We start from the raw sequence: 16569 nt of genomic DNA, 5'->3' as shown, positions 1-16569 counted from the left end.
AATAGTTTGAGAAAATTACACAAATATATGCATTAACCCTAAGAACTTTTTCCAAGGTATTTGCGGCGTCAAAACATTTTTGCGTCCGTGGCCGCCATTTGAAGTTCAAGAAATGGCGGAAAACTAGGAATAAAAAAAATTCCCATAAATTCACTGTTTCGCACATTATTTCAATACTTGCTTTTGGGCGTTTTTTGAGCAACGTGCTCGTATCACATAAGACAGTTACTCATCATAGCTTCAAAATCTTCAAAGCGCACACAAAACTAAGCAAATTGCTGTGTTTTCGCAGAACTTCGCTACAATAAAAACCTTCAATAGAAAGAATAAATCATTATCATAAAACTCTGCGTAATATTTACTGTGTAGAAATATTTTTGTTTTGCCAGTGTGTGGCACATAGCACCAAAAATAAAACTTTGAACTTGGCAAAAACGCCCGTTTGGTCTAAGTTGAGACGTCTGTAGTACTCTTAAGTGCTCCACAAAAAAGTCTGGTGAAAAATGAATAAGATTGATGATCATAGCAACTTTGTTCACAAAAAGTTTATTCGAAGTCATTTTTTGTATTAGTAGAGAAATACATTTTTGAAGTTTATACTTGTTATTCCATTGTATTGTTTTGGGGGCAATACAAACCAACTGAATTCGCCGCATAATTAAGTGGTAGTGCACTTGCAAAACATGCTTTAATGTTCAGCTTATTAGTACTCTATTTTGTATACCACATATTGTGGTAAAGATATAACAATGCAAATGATTTTACGTCACTACACTCCAAATAATGAAACGCTTTGCATTTATTGCATGTGGCTATGAGACTCCATTGACGTAAAAAAAAAGATGTCGCAACGTTCATATAGATCGTGCGAAGGGGCATGATCGTAGTAAATAACCGCGCTCACGACCCCTTCGCACGATCGCACAAGCTGATCCACCCAAAATTCACCTGTGTATTTCGCAAACGGCGCACGATGTGACGACGTCCTGCGCATTCGCGCCTACCGCATGGCGTCCATATGTCACGAAAGATTATGCTAAGCTGCTTTTTCTCAGCTTGTTCGTGTGGCTGCTGGCAACAGATATTGATTAAAGTAGGAATCGTCAGTCTGGTAACATGCACTGACTCACAGCTATCATGAGATAATATCAGATTCTTATATGGCGTAGTCGTCAGCCGCTGCCTGTGCTTTGTGCTAATGGAGTAAGTAACGCAATTCATCATTGGGAGCGTAGTGACGTGCAGTTCCTTCGCATTTTTATATCCTTACCTCTGTTTAATATAACCTCACTGGTAATGATGGTTGAATAAACTTCAAAAATGTTTCTTTCACTAAATAAAAATGGCTTAGATTATACTTTTGTGAACAAAATGGCTACGATTACCACCTTAGGGTGCTACAGACGTCACAAATTAGACTGAAGTGGCGTTTTCGCCAAGTTTAGAGATTTATTATAGAGTCTACGTGTCACAATCCGACAAAACAAACGTATATGTATATAATAAATTTTACCTGGAGCTAAAAAAAGTAATTTACGCATTCTAATAAGGGTCGTGTTTCGCAGCAAAATTCTCGAAACACTACAATTTGCTTATTTTTTCGTACACTCTGAAGAGTGCAAATTGTTAAGCAATGATAAGGAACTGTTTAATAGTACCAGCATGTTGCTGTAGAAACGTAAAAAGCAAGTATTGAAATACTGTGCGAAACAATCAAATAACGTAAATTTCTTTCGTACCTGTTTTCCATCATTTCGTGAATTGTAAAGGGTGGTCACGGGCGGGAAAAGTTTTTGCCTCTCAAAATATCTCGAGAAATTACTTTGAAACTATTGTCCATATGTGTGTAATTTTGTCAAACTATTTCGTAGAAATAAATTTTTATGGAGTGCTCTGGTGGGGACAGTTGGCGTGGAATGACACTACTTGTTCTGTATCTTGCTTTATTGTATGTCCAGTACGTGCGAGTGAGGCATAGTCACTTCCGGAAAAGTGTAAGAATTGCACGGCGATATCACAATCCTAGCATGGAGCAACGGTCTCGCCTCCGATCCTCTCTCGCCATATTTTTCTGTGCTTTCTCGCGTTCTAATAAGGCCACAGTGTGAACGAAATCGTTTCGCATTTACTCCAGTGTCGGTGTCGGTGTAATACATTGTTTCCAAAAAACAAAAATGAGAATTTGCTAATGCTGAAAAATTGACAAAGATGTAGATAAACGAAGCGACAAAAATAATGACAATCACAGTGATTGCTATACATGTGCTGCGCCGTAAAGTGCAATGCTGTCACAACAAAAATACGAGTGAAGTGCCAGCAAACAAAATAAAGGAGTGTTGTTTTGTATTTCAAAGGAAATCATGAAGGCTTCTCAAAATAAACGTAGCTTTAGTTTCTGCCCTATAATTCAGGTTTTCAGAGCGAATAGTGTTCAACTCACTAACGTGCCGCCCCTCCGATTAATCGTTCAAATGCCATAATCTTCAACTGCCTAAGCTTTCAATGTGAGAAGCATCTATTTGTTTAATCCTTTGCTTCGTGCTACTGTTTAGTCGGTGGATGGCAATCGTTTTCTTGCATGAAACGGCAAAATTATTGACGTCCTCGATGTAATCACTGGCAGAAACTAAAGTAAAAAAACCTCAATATAACTTATATTGGGCTAATATCTTATGTTTTGCTTCCCTGTACAGACGATATTGCTTCTGTGCTTCAGGCTATGTATTTTGCAAGGAAGTTTACCCGAATTCTCAGAGATGGACAACCCTGCATCCTTCTCGTCGGCGAGTGCAACCAGGTGACCATATCTTTCAAATAGCACTAGTGGTATTTATACACTATTCTATATCATTAGGCTAATTGAAAATGCAGTAATGGCTTCTAGCTATTATACCCCCTTTATTAATCAGTAAGTGCGCTTCTCCGCATTTACATTCCCTGAACTAATGGCAGCACCTGCTAAGTTTCAAGTCGAGACAAGCTCCTAGTTGTACGCGCTGCGGCTTGTCTGTTATGCCTGTTTATGTCAAGGGAGGAGAGCCTACATTTCTCATGTCATAGTGCAAATAAACTGCGCAAGAACAACCTCTTTGTAGTAACTGCCTAATCAGCATTAACTGGCTACATAGCTGGAAGGCTTGCTTTACAATTATGAAAAAAAAATGGCAGCATATCCACGGAGTGAATGATGGAGAGTGGGGCGAAGAATTCGTCGTTCTTGCTTCCGTCCGTCCATGCGTCCGTCTGTGTGACCGTCCATGCGTCCATCAGCCCGTCCGTGCGCGCGTCTGTTCATGCGTCCGTCCCTGCGTTCGTCCATGCGTCCATCCATGCATCTGTCTATGTGTCCGTTCGTCCATCTATTCAACACTCCAAGTACCACCGTCTCGCATCTTTTCATCATATATTCCCCATATAGAAGCACCGCCATCCAGCCGACATTCCAAGGACTAAACGAGAGGTGGCACACGCACACTTTCTTATGGCTTGCGCTTCGGGTCCACTTCCCACCTTTAACCACTTCGAGGTCATGGTATATACTAGTTCACTGTATTCATGGCACTGCGGCCGAACGCTCGCTAAACCTTCGAAAACCAAGGAGGTTACGCCCAGCGAGTATGACGTAGCAAACTTTTTCAGTCAGATATTGCTCAATGTACATGCCAATGGCTGCTAATGGGAAATGAGAGGCGGAGAATTTGGCTTTTACATTCTTACGGCTTGCGCTTCGTATCTACTTCCCATTTTTAACCACATCGAGTTCATTCATGGTATATACAAGTCCATTGTATTCATGGCACTGTGGCTCAACGCTCGCTAAACCTTTCTAAAGCTAAGGAGGTCACACCGAGCGAGTATAACGTAGCAACCTTTCTTGTCAGATAGTGCTCAATGTACATGCCAATGGCTGCTAATGGGGATCGCAGCCTGGGTGGTAACTAAAAGCCGAATGCTCCTGTCTCTCATTCCCCATTAGCAGCCATTGACATGTATATTGAGCACTATTTTTCATTGTGCAACAACGCACAGAAGAAGTCTCTCACCGGCACCACCTTGGAGGTCAATATGTTATACTTGTTATATACTACGGGGGACGAATGGTTGCCGCTATAAGGAGCTTCGCCCCTAAAAAGTCCATTGAATCAGCGTATCGAAGACCCTTCGCTTAGCAGAATAATTGAGATAGGTGGTCTTTATAGGGGCAAGCGGTTGCTTGTACAACCTAGAATAGAACAAGATTACAATGTTGTAGATAGTTGAAAACTAAATTATTAAGATGTTTCTTTCGTATTCATTTTGAAGTCCCGTATAGTTATCTCAAACACTGAGAACACCTTGACAACTGGCGTGTCACATTGAAATGCAGGTGTTGAACTACTTGGTATAAGTGGCTATTTCGAAATTACAGAGAAGAGCAACATAAGAATGAGATCAGCCTTTTAAATTACTGCACAGGTTGAATAATGTTTTGTCGGTTCATTGTTCGTTCCGCTATATCGAACATGAAGTTTCACAATAAAAAAACAGTGAGAAAAAGTTGCTCAAGAAGGGCGAACAAACGAAACCACACATTGAAAAACGCGAAGAAAATGCTGTACATAATATTTATGCATGTTTATGTAATAACTACACAGTTCCAAATAAATCCTAACTCCTCAGAAAACAATGTTAATTATGCTGCAGCTTTTATTATTTATCTAACGTATATGTCTGTGTATAGTGTTTTGAGTTGTAAAAATACTACAGTGTTTCGTCACTACTAACTGCGGGAACCAATATTCCATCACAAATTGTTGCCCAATCATTGGCACATAAAGAAAAAAAAATTGAGCACATGCTAACAACTTCACTTCACTTCAGAACGAGGACAGAGCAGGTGTGCAGCACTGCGTAAACAATTGTGGACGACGACGTTGATTTTAAAATAAGCTTTGCAAATGCGCATTGTACGTCGCCCATTCTGATTCCTATCTTTCCTTTATGACAGGCTGCTGACTTACAGCTACCTGTGTGCCTTCAACGCCTGGCTAGTGCTGTGTCCACACACCCTGTCATACGATTGGCAGATGGGCAGTATACCTCTGGTGACGTCACCGAGTGACTGCAGGAATCTGGCTACACTGGCGTTACTCGCTTCGCTATTGACTCTCGGCTGGCGGGCTTTGACGACAATAAAAATGAAAAGCAGCGTGAGTTCACATAATGTTTCGTAATTCTCATCCTGCACGCATTGCCTAAAACTGGGACAATGATCATTTACTTTAATTTCATTTATGCCATTTTTTTGAGGGAGGGAGATACTAAAATGCAATTGTTTGTGTTGATCATGCATGGACATAAAATGGTATATTTCCGCCACAAAAAATATTGTGTTGGTTTCGAAGACGATCAAATTTCGAGTCTAGAAAGCACTATATGGCGTCAATTTCTGAGAAATTTAGAATTAATTAGCATCACGAGGTCAACTTGTGTTTGGTCTTGTAGCCAACTTGTAAGAAGTCGAGGGGACCAGTATTTTTATTCTCCTCACATGTGAGGGCGATGACGCCTAAACCTACTTGCGCAACTTTTTTCGTATGTTGCATTCTAAGGAAGCTTGACATTGCTATATTTATTTGCAGATGGCTATACGATACTTGTCCTTTCACAAGGACGCGAGTTATAATGTCTATCAGCTGGATTATCTATCAAAACCTGAGAACGAGTTTTTCTGTGACGGGACGAGTAGTCTCAATAGCCCGTTAAGACGCGGTTCACTGTTCTGTCTTTACAGACATAAATTAATAAACACGAATGACTATAGACACGCATTTATATTGGTGCGAAATTCGTGTCCTAGTGTTCTCCACTATTTTATGCCCTCTGCCATAAACAACATTCAACTAGCCAAACTTCATACGTTTGTTCAAAAAATTATATATTGGGCTTTCTTGTAGTGACAGTCCCAACTCTCGATATGACCTAATAAAGCTTCATCATTGAAGACTTATATCGTGCTTACACATCATCAAATAGACGCAAGCACCACAGAATTACTACCTGATACAGAAGGAAAGTTTAAAAGCGAAAGTAATCATGAAGGCAGGGGGTGCAAACACAAACACAAATAAAGGGATGAATACAACACAAACCCACTCTGGGTTCCTTCTGTTGCGTTCCATTCTGCATGCGTTACCTCCTTCATTATGAGTCCTTACAAAGAAGCTCGACTTTCAGCCACTTTATGTATTACCTTTAACATTTGTGCACATGCGCATGAGTGTATTTGTGTGCTTGCATGTGTGTCTTCGGGAGAAACGTTCTGTAATCATATGCGCTGCACGAAATTGTTATTGATAGCTGTATACTAAGATAGGTGGAGAGTTTGAAGTGATTGTTATTCCACGTGACGCATGTAGCCTGCCGGTGGATCAAGAGAACAACTGTGTTGCTACAACAATAATGAGCGGCTGCGCGGCCATTCATTAAGACTACTGGTGCCCCTGTTCCTGACAGTGCTGCCATTCCTTCCGGCATCCAACTTATTCGTGACCGTTGGCTTCGTTGTAGCTGAGAGAGTCCTCTACATTCCTAGGTAATACCATTAACAGTGCAAATTACAGTGGTTGCATGTGTACCTATGTTAGCCGAAATCGAGTGGTGTTCCTAAGACGGAGTGATTTGATTAAATATGATATCTGAAAAGCAAGTTTTTAGTATGGATTGAACTGTGCAAATTACGTCTTTCTAAAAAAACGTTCCAACCTTGAACTAGTGGTGAAAGGCTAGAACTATCAGTGGTGCTACTTTTCGAACTAGCTAAGTTATGCTCGTAATGCCAAATTTTGCCAGAGATCCTATATTTTCACTGGTAGTACTAAGTATGCCTAAACATGCCAGACAGACATGTCACGCTACTATCGGTTACTTTATGTTCTGATTGTAGTCAGGTCACTAAGCACCGTTACGTGAGGTCGCAGGATGTAATTCCGGATGTGGCGGCTGCATTTTTGATGGAGGCGAAAGTGCAGAGGGGCTGTGTGCGTAGATTTGGGTGGCAAACTATCTGGCAAACGAAAAGCTACACTGAGATACACCAAAACTTGTATTGCGAGACGTGACGTTGAAACGAACGTAACTGACAGGTGCTCACAAGAAAATAATGATATTCATGTCTTGTACGGCATCATTAAAATGCCATGCTCAGGGTGCTCTCACGACCGGTTCACTAGGTTCATATGCACAAACATTGATAACAATAGACGTGGCTGATGAACATAAATGACGAGGGCAAACATATATAGGTTATAAAACGCGCGTCATATATGAAATTATATACAATACTCTTCTTTGGTGAGCTTTCTACTTTTATACTTGCTGTATATATACCAATATTGGTACAGCGTGACAGGAATGGATGATGTACGTAAATGACAGGTCATGTATTGAATATACCATGCGAGTTTCATGAGTATAGTATGTACTATATTGTACATACATCCGTGTATGTCAAGCACGCGATACATATAGCGAAATAAATGTTCAGACTTCATAACCTTCATTTGCCTCAGATACAAACTAGGTAATGTACGCGCATCTGTACTGACTGCTTTGCATCGCAGCGATTCCTTTAGTTCGTGGCTTCAACCACACTACTTTCTTCGCGAAAAACGCTGTGTATCCTTTAACTTTTTACTTCGCACTTGGCCCGCCAATCAATCAACAGCCTTTCAGAGACACGCGTTTCTCATCTTGTGAAATGCACATCACTGACAAAAATTTCAGCCTTTATTTCTTCACCGTAGCAAATTCAAGGTTTTTTGTTTGATCTTCCAACTAAATATAAGATGCTGCAAACCTTGCTGCAGTGGATTTCTTCCTATTGCAGCATAGGCGTCACTCTGCTGGTGGCTGAAGGGATGTCCCGCCTCCACACGTGGTGCTCTAGAGTGCTCCGGTGGTGCCCCACGAGCGTCTGCTTCATTCTAGTGGTGCTCTTCGCGGCACGCACCTGGAACCGGAACGGCGTTTGGACATCCAGGAAAGCCCTGTTTGAGTGGGTGAAATTCATACTGTTTTCGCGTGAAGTTCAAGTTACTTCTACATTCCCTGTTAGTCATATGCTGAATGTGAGTCTATTTACTGTCTTTTTTGTGTTTGTGTTCAATATGTGTAAATTATGTGAACAAGACATTTTGTTTATTCCAGATCTGGTATAAGAGACCTTCCGGGAAACGCAAAGATGCATTACAATTACGCTAATTTGCAGAAGGACACAGGAAACTCGGACTTGGCCATCAAACACTACAGGCTAGCAATCGAGTGAGTTCTTTGTTGTTGTAGTTTTAAAGACGATAGTCTTTCTTGGGGACCTTCGATGCAAAAATTTTGGTCTGTCTATTTGTCTGTTCGTCCATTCCTAACGGTACCAGACACGGCACCAGCGGATACCCTAAATGCGCGACCTCATCCGCAGCACCCATCAATGTTGCTCAAGGCTCACCGTTCATACTTGTAGCGCTAGCGTTTATCACGCGGCGCTGACCATGCAACGCTTGCATGAAAAGGAATGTGTTTTCAACGCCTTGCTAAGACGACACGGTAGTGCCACCTATCCGTCACCTTGCGTTCTACACCTTACCACCTCTGAGACGGGCGTGCACACCCATCTAAGAGCCATGCATTTCGTTTTCCAATATAACTGCCAGATAGCGATTATGTCTCAGGTGTGACGTGTCTTCGTGCGCTCGTTCGCCTGTGCTGCCTGCTCGAGGCACTCTAGCGCAGCGCTTCCAGAATACCATTCTCCGATTTTCTTGCGCAAAACATCAAATAAACGTTTTGTTCAATCTTTCCAGACGCAAGACTATCGTCTTTCGACAACATTTGCAGATTAACATGCAGATACGGGGCCAATGTTTATTCGACGCTCCTAATTAGGGGTATTCTTGTCTTGACGCTTTGTTTATTATTTATTCGTTATTCAAGTTAGAAGTATTTTTAAGCTACGCTGGTCAGCAGAACAAAGTGACATTCAGCGAAAAGCTACCACCGTTACATGGGCACTCAAATAAGACCATTCGAGTCCTTAAACGAGGCATCGAGATTTTCAAAAGGTACAGCGCGGGATTTCTAAGGTGATACGCCGGCCAAACAGCCCTTAAACCTTGTCTTTTAAACTTTACTTTTAACAAAATGGTGTCTGGCCACTATTCTTTGACAGGACCGCATTACGTAAGCAGGTTGAGGTGAAAAGAATTTAAGCAAAGATTTATTCTTATAATGATTGATGAGGCCATCGCTTGCGCTGGTGATGGCGTTAAGTTTTTATTGCAGCAGAAAATTGGGCGTAGTAAAACAGGGTGATATTTGATTTATTCCTTCTGCTTTTCGCACCCCAGGTTGTGGCCAGATCACGCCAGCGCTCACAATAACTTGGGCACTGTGCTTACATCGGCGGAAGAATCTGAACATCACTTTCGATACGCCTTGCACGTCAACCCAAACCACCCAGGAGCTCATTTCAACCTGGCCAATATCTACAGGTACATAGGGTTTCCCTACTTTTGAGGCAGTTAAGCAGTGCAGTTAGCACAGCCAAGCTGCAGTGAACCACAATAACGAGAAAGAAAACCGAGAAAAAACAAAACAGACTCTTTCAACGCATATTGGTAATGCATTGGTAGGGTCGTAATAAAAGCCTTACCAACCCAACTGTGCCTATCGTTTGTTATTTTGTCTGTTGTCATGACCACGCCTCGCACTTCAGCATATGCTCGACCTCTCATCTTCTGTACATGCTTCCAGGGTAATCTTTCGCTCATTGTTTGCCAGAAATCAATCTATCCTGCAGTAAACAGTTTGCCCATGAATAACAAAAACAAATATCCTTTGTTTTTCCCGTACAGTAAGCAAGGCCAAAAAGATGTCGCAAGAGCCCTGCTAAAGCGTGCTGTGGAGCTCGACCCCGATTTCTGCGAGGCCTACTCGTCGCTTGCTGTCCTCGCGGCTGACAGAGGTGACCTAGCTGAAGCCGAGAGGCTGCACGAGATGGCGTTAAAGAGCGATGACAGAAATGCCGACGCCCGGAATAACTACGGCACATTCCTTCAGTCACAGGGTGAGGCCGTCTTTAGAGTAACTTCTACTCCTCTATATTAGGCTCAAGTCGTGCCACGTAGTGACAAGATATGTACTTTCCGGCAGCTAAGTAACTTGTCACCTGTTTAATAAACTATATGTCATTCAAATCAGCTATAGCCCTAAAAACCGCTACTGCAACTTTTAAGTTTCCCGACCTCTGGTCTCAAAGTATAAACATTATGTCGAGCGTAATGAAATGACTGGATATGTTTCGCTGTACAATTTTAAGAGATTACATCGTTATCTTGCAGGACTTCTGAAGTTATCAACAATATAAACAAGATATGTTGCAAGGATGGGTAAATAATTAAGCGTTATGAGGTGTGGCTGCCTAGCATGATTGTCTACACAAAAAAACAGGTAGTTTAAAATTTGAATACTGCGAAAATTCTGCAGAAGACGAAGCGTGAAGCGGTTGAACTAAGAATGTCACTAGTACGGCAATGGGTGTTGTTCAACTCCAATGACAACCCTCTTCCATCAATTTTCATCTCTAATTCAACCTAGATTACTTGTTGGCATTTTCTGCTTTTCAATGATCTTATTCAGGTAAGCATATGCTCTTTTCTTTACAGGCCGCGCTGAAGAGGCCATGGCACAGTATCATCATGCTCTCGACATTCAAGAAAACCACACCATGGCACTTCTGAACGCAGCTAAGAGCCTTCGGAGCATGAATCTAAACATGCAGGCCGAAAGCCTCTACAAGAGGTTAGCTACGAGGTTATACCTACAGCCGACCACCCTTCTTAGAACAAAGTTAACCAACGAACCTCCGTGGTGTTGTGACAATGCTCCGCCGCGATGACATAAGAGGCGACCTAAAGAAAGAATATGTCAATTTGATTCCATTTACCCACCCTTTCTTTTACAGCATGTCCACATTAGGTAATCCTAAACCCGCCAAGACCATGTACGATGCCTCAAATAATTACTTTCTCACCTGTTCAATCCGACAGGAGAAGTCACAACAGGGAGGACTTTAAAAGAAGTGAGCATAAACCTAAAATGCGTTTCAGCCACCCTAATTCGTGTAAGCCTTTCAGATAGCAGTGGACGCATTAGTGAGGCAGAGCTGTGGCGCTATCGTTCGAAAGATCGCCTCAGTTGTACTTAGTGGAGTAACACCATTGTGTGTTCAAGGTGTGCATTTGAATGTAAGATCTTGCGGAGAGACATCCTACATCATATGACGTCTCAGATATCAGAAAGTGAATTTTCCAACCTTTTTAACACACTTTTCTTGTTAGCCTAGACTTCCTACAAAATCATTTTGGGGCACACCTTCTTAGCGTTGTTTGTAATCTGTGTAATGAACGACTGTGCATGACAATTTTGCGGCTGATGCTCTTAAAACAAACAACAAGCAGCTGAATCCATCAGAAGCAGCCTGAAAAAACACACGTTGCTGTTAAACTAACACCGTTTATGCAACACGTGAATTAGAAATACTAGTTGATTTCTCTCAAATTCACTGCCCATGATGAAGTTTGGTTTATGACGGACAGAGCCCTTGCTGCTGAGCCAGATCCACTGGTGATGGACAACCTCGCTGTGTTCTACGTCAGCGCTGGGCGACTGGATGAAGCAAGAGAGCTGTTCGAGGATATAAATAAGCGTTTCCCGGACCACCGTGACAGCAAGGTTCACTATGTGAGTAGGAAATGACGAACAGAAATGTTCGTTAGGGAGTAATAATTTGTAATAGCTGGTCTGTTGGCACTCTTGGACAGTGTAGACTGCTTCTTTTCACGTGAGAGAAAATTCGAACTAATCACGAGAGACAATTCGCGCTATATTTTTTATTACTTCTTGGCTTCGATAAAATTGTTTGTCCATATTTTATGCTATTTACCATTAGGCAGAATGCACGGTATAAAAAAATTTAGCAGAGGTTTTTATATGCACTGTAGTTTGGTTGTCCCTCATTAAAAAGAAGCTATGAAGCACTTGCTGAAAACAGGCACGTAGGCAGAAATTTTTTTTCGGAGGGGGGGTGGGGCACTTCTTCGATTTTGGGGTGGGCGCATCCTTGAAATGGTAATTTTTGCTCTCTGTGCCATGGCGAAAAACAATTTTGGTAGGAGACGGGGCACGGGCCTGCTGTGCCACCGCGTGAGTACGCCCCTCGTTGACAAACTAAACACAAATAGTATAATAAAGCCTAATATAACCAGACAAGGATAGTATTTTACAATAATAAATGTCTTTCGTGTGAAGTGGTTTAACGTTCAATTTTTATGACTCCGGCATTATACATACAAATAAAATTATTAGGTTATTACCGCAAAATTTATGCAAAAGTACGTCTCGGAAAGCTGCTTACGTATTACCAGCTAAGTAGTTATAAGAGTACAAGACTGGTATGCGTGCTTTTCAATCACCTGACATACTCGCAAGAATAATGTTACGAGAAAAGAATGGCACATTCATTTTAATATAGAAGAAAAGTCAAGAGAGTGTCAAAGAAGAGGCACAATTTTCAGAGTGTTGGGGTTGACGCTAACGTATTTTTAAAGATATATTGAGAGACGTCAAATGTGGGCAGAAGTTGCGTGGCTGTATACTGTGTAGGCACTGCTGAATCTATAGAGGCAAAATTTCTTTTTTTCTCTAAGTAAACGGGGTTGTATTCCTGCTTTGTTAGGTGAAAGCATTCAATCAATACTGTTCTGGATTTAAGGTATTGTAGAAAGCAGCATACAGTGTTTCGTTTCAACTCCATTTTCAGGCTCAGCTCCTAATTCAACTTCGAAGTTTTCGAGCTGCTGAGGACCTTCTGCTCGACGTGATCGACCACAACAGCACTGACAGAGGTGCCTTGCACACGGCTGCCCTGTTATACCACCACATCAACCAAACAGTCGAGGTACTTGTTGCATTTCGTCAAGTCGATCAATCACTTATTCTGTGTGCAAACGATGTATTTGACTCTGCATAGAAAATGAGTCGCTGGTTGCTCTATTTGCTGGCTGCGTCAACTTAAAATTACTGTTATTTATTTCTCCTTTAGCTTGACTGATTGATTACTGCCCCTTAGCTGTTTAACGAATTGCATAACATAATAGTGTGGGCAATCTTGCGGTCCTTGTGTAAATCGTACCTTTAATGCTTATGACTCAAGTAACTTAATTTCTCGCAAGAGTTTAACAGTTCCCAAATGTACTTTAGACGTCTGAAAAGAGTATTTTGCGCACACATAGAACAATTTGTTTTTAATTTCACATCTGCTTCAGAAAGCAAGGAGTATAAGGGCTTATAAATCGTAGCTTTTAGTATGGAGCAGCCATGTTTCAACGAGATAAAAGAGCTGATTTCGTGGAAATTGTGGCGTCCGCATTGGTGTCAGTGTCGTTGGTTGTGAGTGAAAAATCGTGATCTTTATGTGACCGAAGAATCGAGAAAGACGCAAAAGAAATGAATAACTAAAAACTCTCGGTCTGAGTGGGGATCGAAACTGGGTTGTTTACGTGGCAAGCGGGTGTTCTACCACACAGCCAAGCTTCTTCTTTTAAAAAAACAAAACACAGCCACGCTTCTGCTTGCGCATACAGTGGAAATAACTTCCTCCTCTTGGAAATACAGTTAGAGTAAGTTTCACGCTTCACCAAACACACATACATGCTTCATAATAGAGCATGAATTATTGCAAGAATATTGCGTGGTACAAGCACCATTGGCCGTCAGGACATGATATTATCGTAATGACTTCATAGCTTGAAGTCAGTCACCCACTGCAAAAAGCACTCATGTTACTGCTTTCTGAAGGCCATGTTGTGGGTTCATAGCAACTGTGGAGATAGGTTTGCACAAGGCTTACCTACTATGCGCAACCGTGTAGGGATGCGACGTCCTCCACTGCCGCTGCGTGCGAAGATGTTCGTCGTTTTCTCCGGCACGGCGCAGAAACCACGTACGAGGCAGGATAACAACAACAACGGGTTTATTAACCCAAGATGCAGCACAGTGCAACACTCACTGGCTTGCAGGCCGTATAGCAAACTCCGCAAGTCCGAGCAAGTGCGTTTGCCTAGGGCGCTACGACTCCCGCACAAGGACCGAAGTCGAACGCTCGAACGAGAAGCCGCCTGCTAAGCAGCGCGTAAACCTCTCGTGGAGGCCTGAGAGCATCTGCCGCGACGAGCGAATCGTCGGGCGCAACACAGCTCGCAGGAGAGGAGGATGTCGCGCGCGCCCAATGGGAAATGGCACTGCGTTGTGACGTAGGCCCGCGTAGCGTGCCCGGACATGCCAGCGCGGGAAGAAGCCGACGGTTGACTGGCCCAGACCAAGAGGCGCCCTGGCAGCCATCTTAGTGGATGCCGGTGCTTATGCGCGCCCGGGCTACGCTGGTGGCGCGCGTGCGGCAGCTGGGGAATGAGGCGCCAGGTAGGAGGGCGGTCTCGATTCCTACACAACTTATAAAGATTTCCAAAACTAAAGGTTTGAATTGCGCACTAATAAAAATTATCGCTATTGCGTTCAACTGTTGAAAGCGAAGCTGAATGGTTCCCAATTTTTTTTTTCCAGCTTTATAATCAAGATATAATTGTTTATCAGATCCGCCTAATACACAAGGGTGGATGTCTACTGGCTACATTGAATGACATCATATAATCAGTAGGGATGCTCTACCGCTACCGTACTGTTGAACAGACCGTATAAAGAAAGGGCCTGAACTACAAATCACTTTAACTTGTGAATATTACTGTATTAACCGTGTTTCACTACAAGAACTGGGTTCATATTTTAAATGCATACAAAATAGGCTAACTGTGAATGGTGCTGAAATTCATTTCTATAATTAGCGAACATGCTGCGCATTTTCTTCATCTGGTAATTATTACTGCTACTTGTTCACAGCAAGCTTGCAGAACTTTGCTTTGAATCAATGTGATTCATTTTTTAATATTCCTGACTACAAGGTTTATATGCCATTATACTACCTCAGCTCTCAAGGGGATGTTACGAATTTACATAATTATGGGGCACTTGCTGCGTCCCCACTGAGAGTTCCCTCAGTAGCCCTGAATACAATTGAAGATTGTATGAACCGCTGTGCGTTCTTGTACTATAAATATGATCGATAGATTAGTGAGTCTTTCTTAATCTTTCAGGCACTGGAATACGTATTAAAGGCTCTAAAGTTGTGCGCTGTTGACGACCACCTATGTGCAAAAATACACAGCGACCACGGTGACATACTGAAGGACCTAAATGACTTCAGCTCATCGGCACAGGTTCGTACAAGGCACGCGCTTTTATCAGAGTAATGAACCATTTTCTAAAACTCGATGACATAGCTTGGGCAGAATAATGATGTTCTGAAAGCCTAAATAAACACCCTCTTTTGTTTTAGTTCTTCACTTTGTGTCTGTAAATTATGCCAACACGCATAATATTGCAATTGTTTGGACATAATTTCCCGTAGATTAGGTGTGCCTAGATAGTAGCATTTTGAGTTGAAGTAATATAAAAGCACGTTATTGTCCCAGGAGCATGTATTAAAATAATTTGATATTTTACACTTTACCTCAATTTTACACGGAGCTAATCAATTTTCTGGCATGATGATGCGGAATAAGTTAAAGTAAAAAACAAAAATAGCTGTTCTATACAGCACGCGATTTGAGAGTAATTATATATATATATATATATATATATATATATATATATATATATATATATATATATATATATATATTGAATTAACTTGCAGATAGCACATAAGAAAAGGATCGTATTTACTAACGTTTCGGCCGTGGCACGGCCTTCGTCAGAGTAAGTAGGTATGATACAATGCAGCCGCTTTTATAGGCTCACGTGATGAACTCTCGGTATAACAGCTAGGACAATCAAAGTAAAAAAATGGTAATCTGTCAGAACCTTGTGTTGACATGACTGACATGTGACGGGTGCATGAATATACAAGTCTCAAATTTCCTTGCGCATCGACACGCGGGGCACATTATGGTTGGCAGGACATGCAAAAGAGCTATGAAGTAGAGAAACCACGGTTGACTAATATACATTCTAATATACATTAAAATATTTTATTAATCTAAGAAGTCGTGTTGTTATAGTGCGAGGCAGGTGAGCTTTCCTACGTTTTCATTGATACCTGAACGAATGGTGTTAAATTTATGGATCAAGAAGGATTCCCTCACTTCCCTATCGTGATTTGTCTTGAAACCGGACTGAATAATAGTGGCCCTAATTTTGTCGAAACCATGGCCAGGCATACTGACGTGCTTCGACAGCGGTAGATTAGGGAGGCTTACGGTATGTGCACGGTGATTATTAAAACGAATTCTGAAACTTGTCTCTGTTTGACCTATGTACTGAGCTCCGCATGTTGAACACTCGAGAAGATAGATGACGTTTATACTATCACACGTGTAGTTCCCATTTATCTTTAAAGAAAAACTGGACGATGTACTTAAAACT

At 41.8% G+C, this 16569-nt stretch overlaps 1 protein-coding gene across 2 annotated transcripts in view; it reads left to right on the top strand.

The window, feature by feature from the left end:
* Window positions 1-16569, top strand: part of LOC142785021 (protein O-mannosyl-transferase TMTC1-like) — a 97983-nt gene that overhangs the window by 66893 nt on the left and 14521 nt on the right. For both annotated transcript variants that reach the window (XM_075883434.1, XM_075883433.1), the window contains 11 exons: window positions 2694-2797; window positions 4988-5189; window positions 6399-6574; window positions 7868-8035; window positions 8188-8301; window positions 9381-9524; window positions 9888-10099; window positions 10698-10833; window positions 11631-11775; window positions 12854-12991; window positions 15240-15362. In XM_075883434.1, coding sequence (XP_075739549.1) covers window positions 2694-2797; window positions 4988-5189; window positions 6399-6574; window positions 7868-8035; window positions 8188-8301; window positions 9381-9524; window positions 9888-10099; window positions 10698-10833; window positions 11631-11775; window positions 12854-12991; window positions 15240-15362 — 1662 coding nt within the window. The remainder of the gene's footprint in view (window positions 1-2693; window positions 2798-4987; window positions 5190-6398; window positions 6575-7867; window positions 8036-8187; window positions 8302-9380; window positions 9525-9887; window positions 10100-10697; window positions 10834-11630; window positions 11776-12853; window positions 12992-15239; window positions 15363-16569) is intronic.

This window comes from Rhipicephalus microplus, unplaced genomic scaffold (assembly GCF_043290135.1).
Source record: "Rhipicephalus microplus isolate Deutch F79 unplaced genomic scaffold, USDA_Rmic scaffold_17, whole genome shotgun sequence".
NCBI classification, from domain to species: domain Eukaryota; kingdom Metazoa; phylum Arthropoda; class Arachnida; order Ixodida; family Ixodidae; genus Rhipicephalus; species Rhipicephalus microplus.
This window is presented reverse-complemented; position numbering and strand designations above follow the sequence as displayed.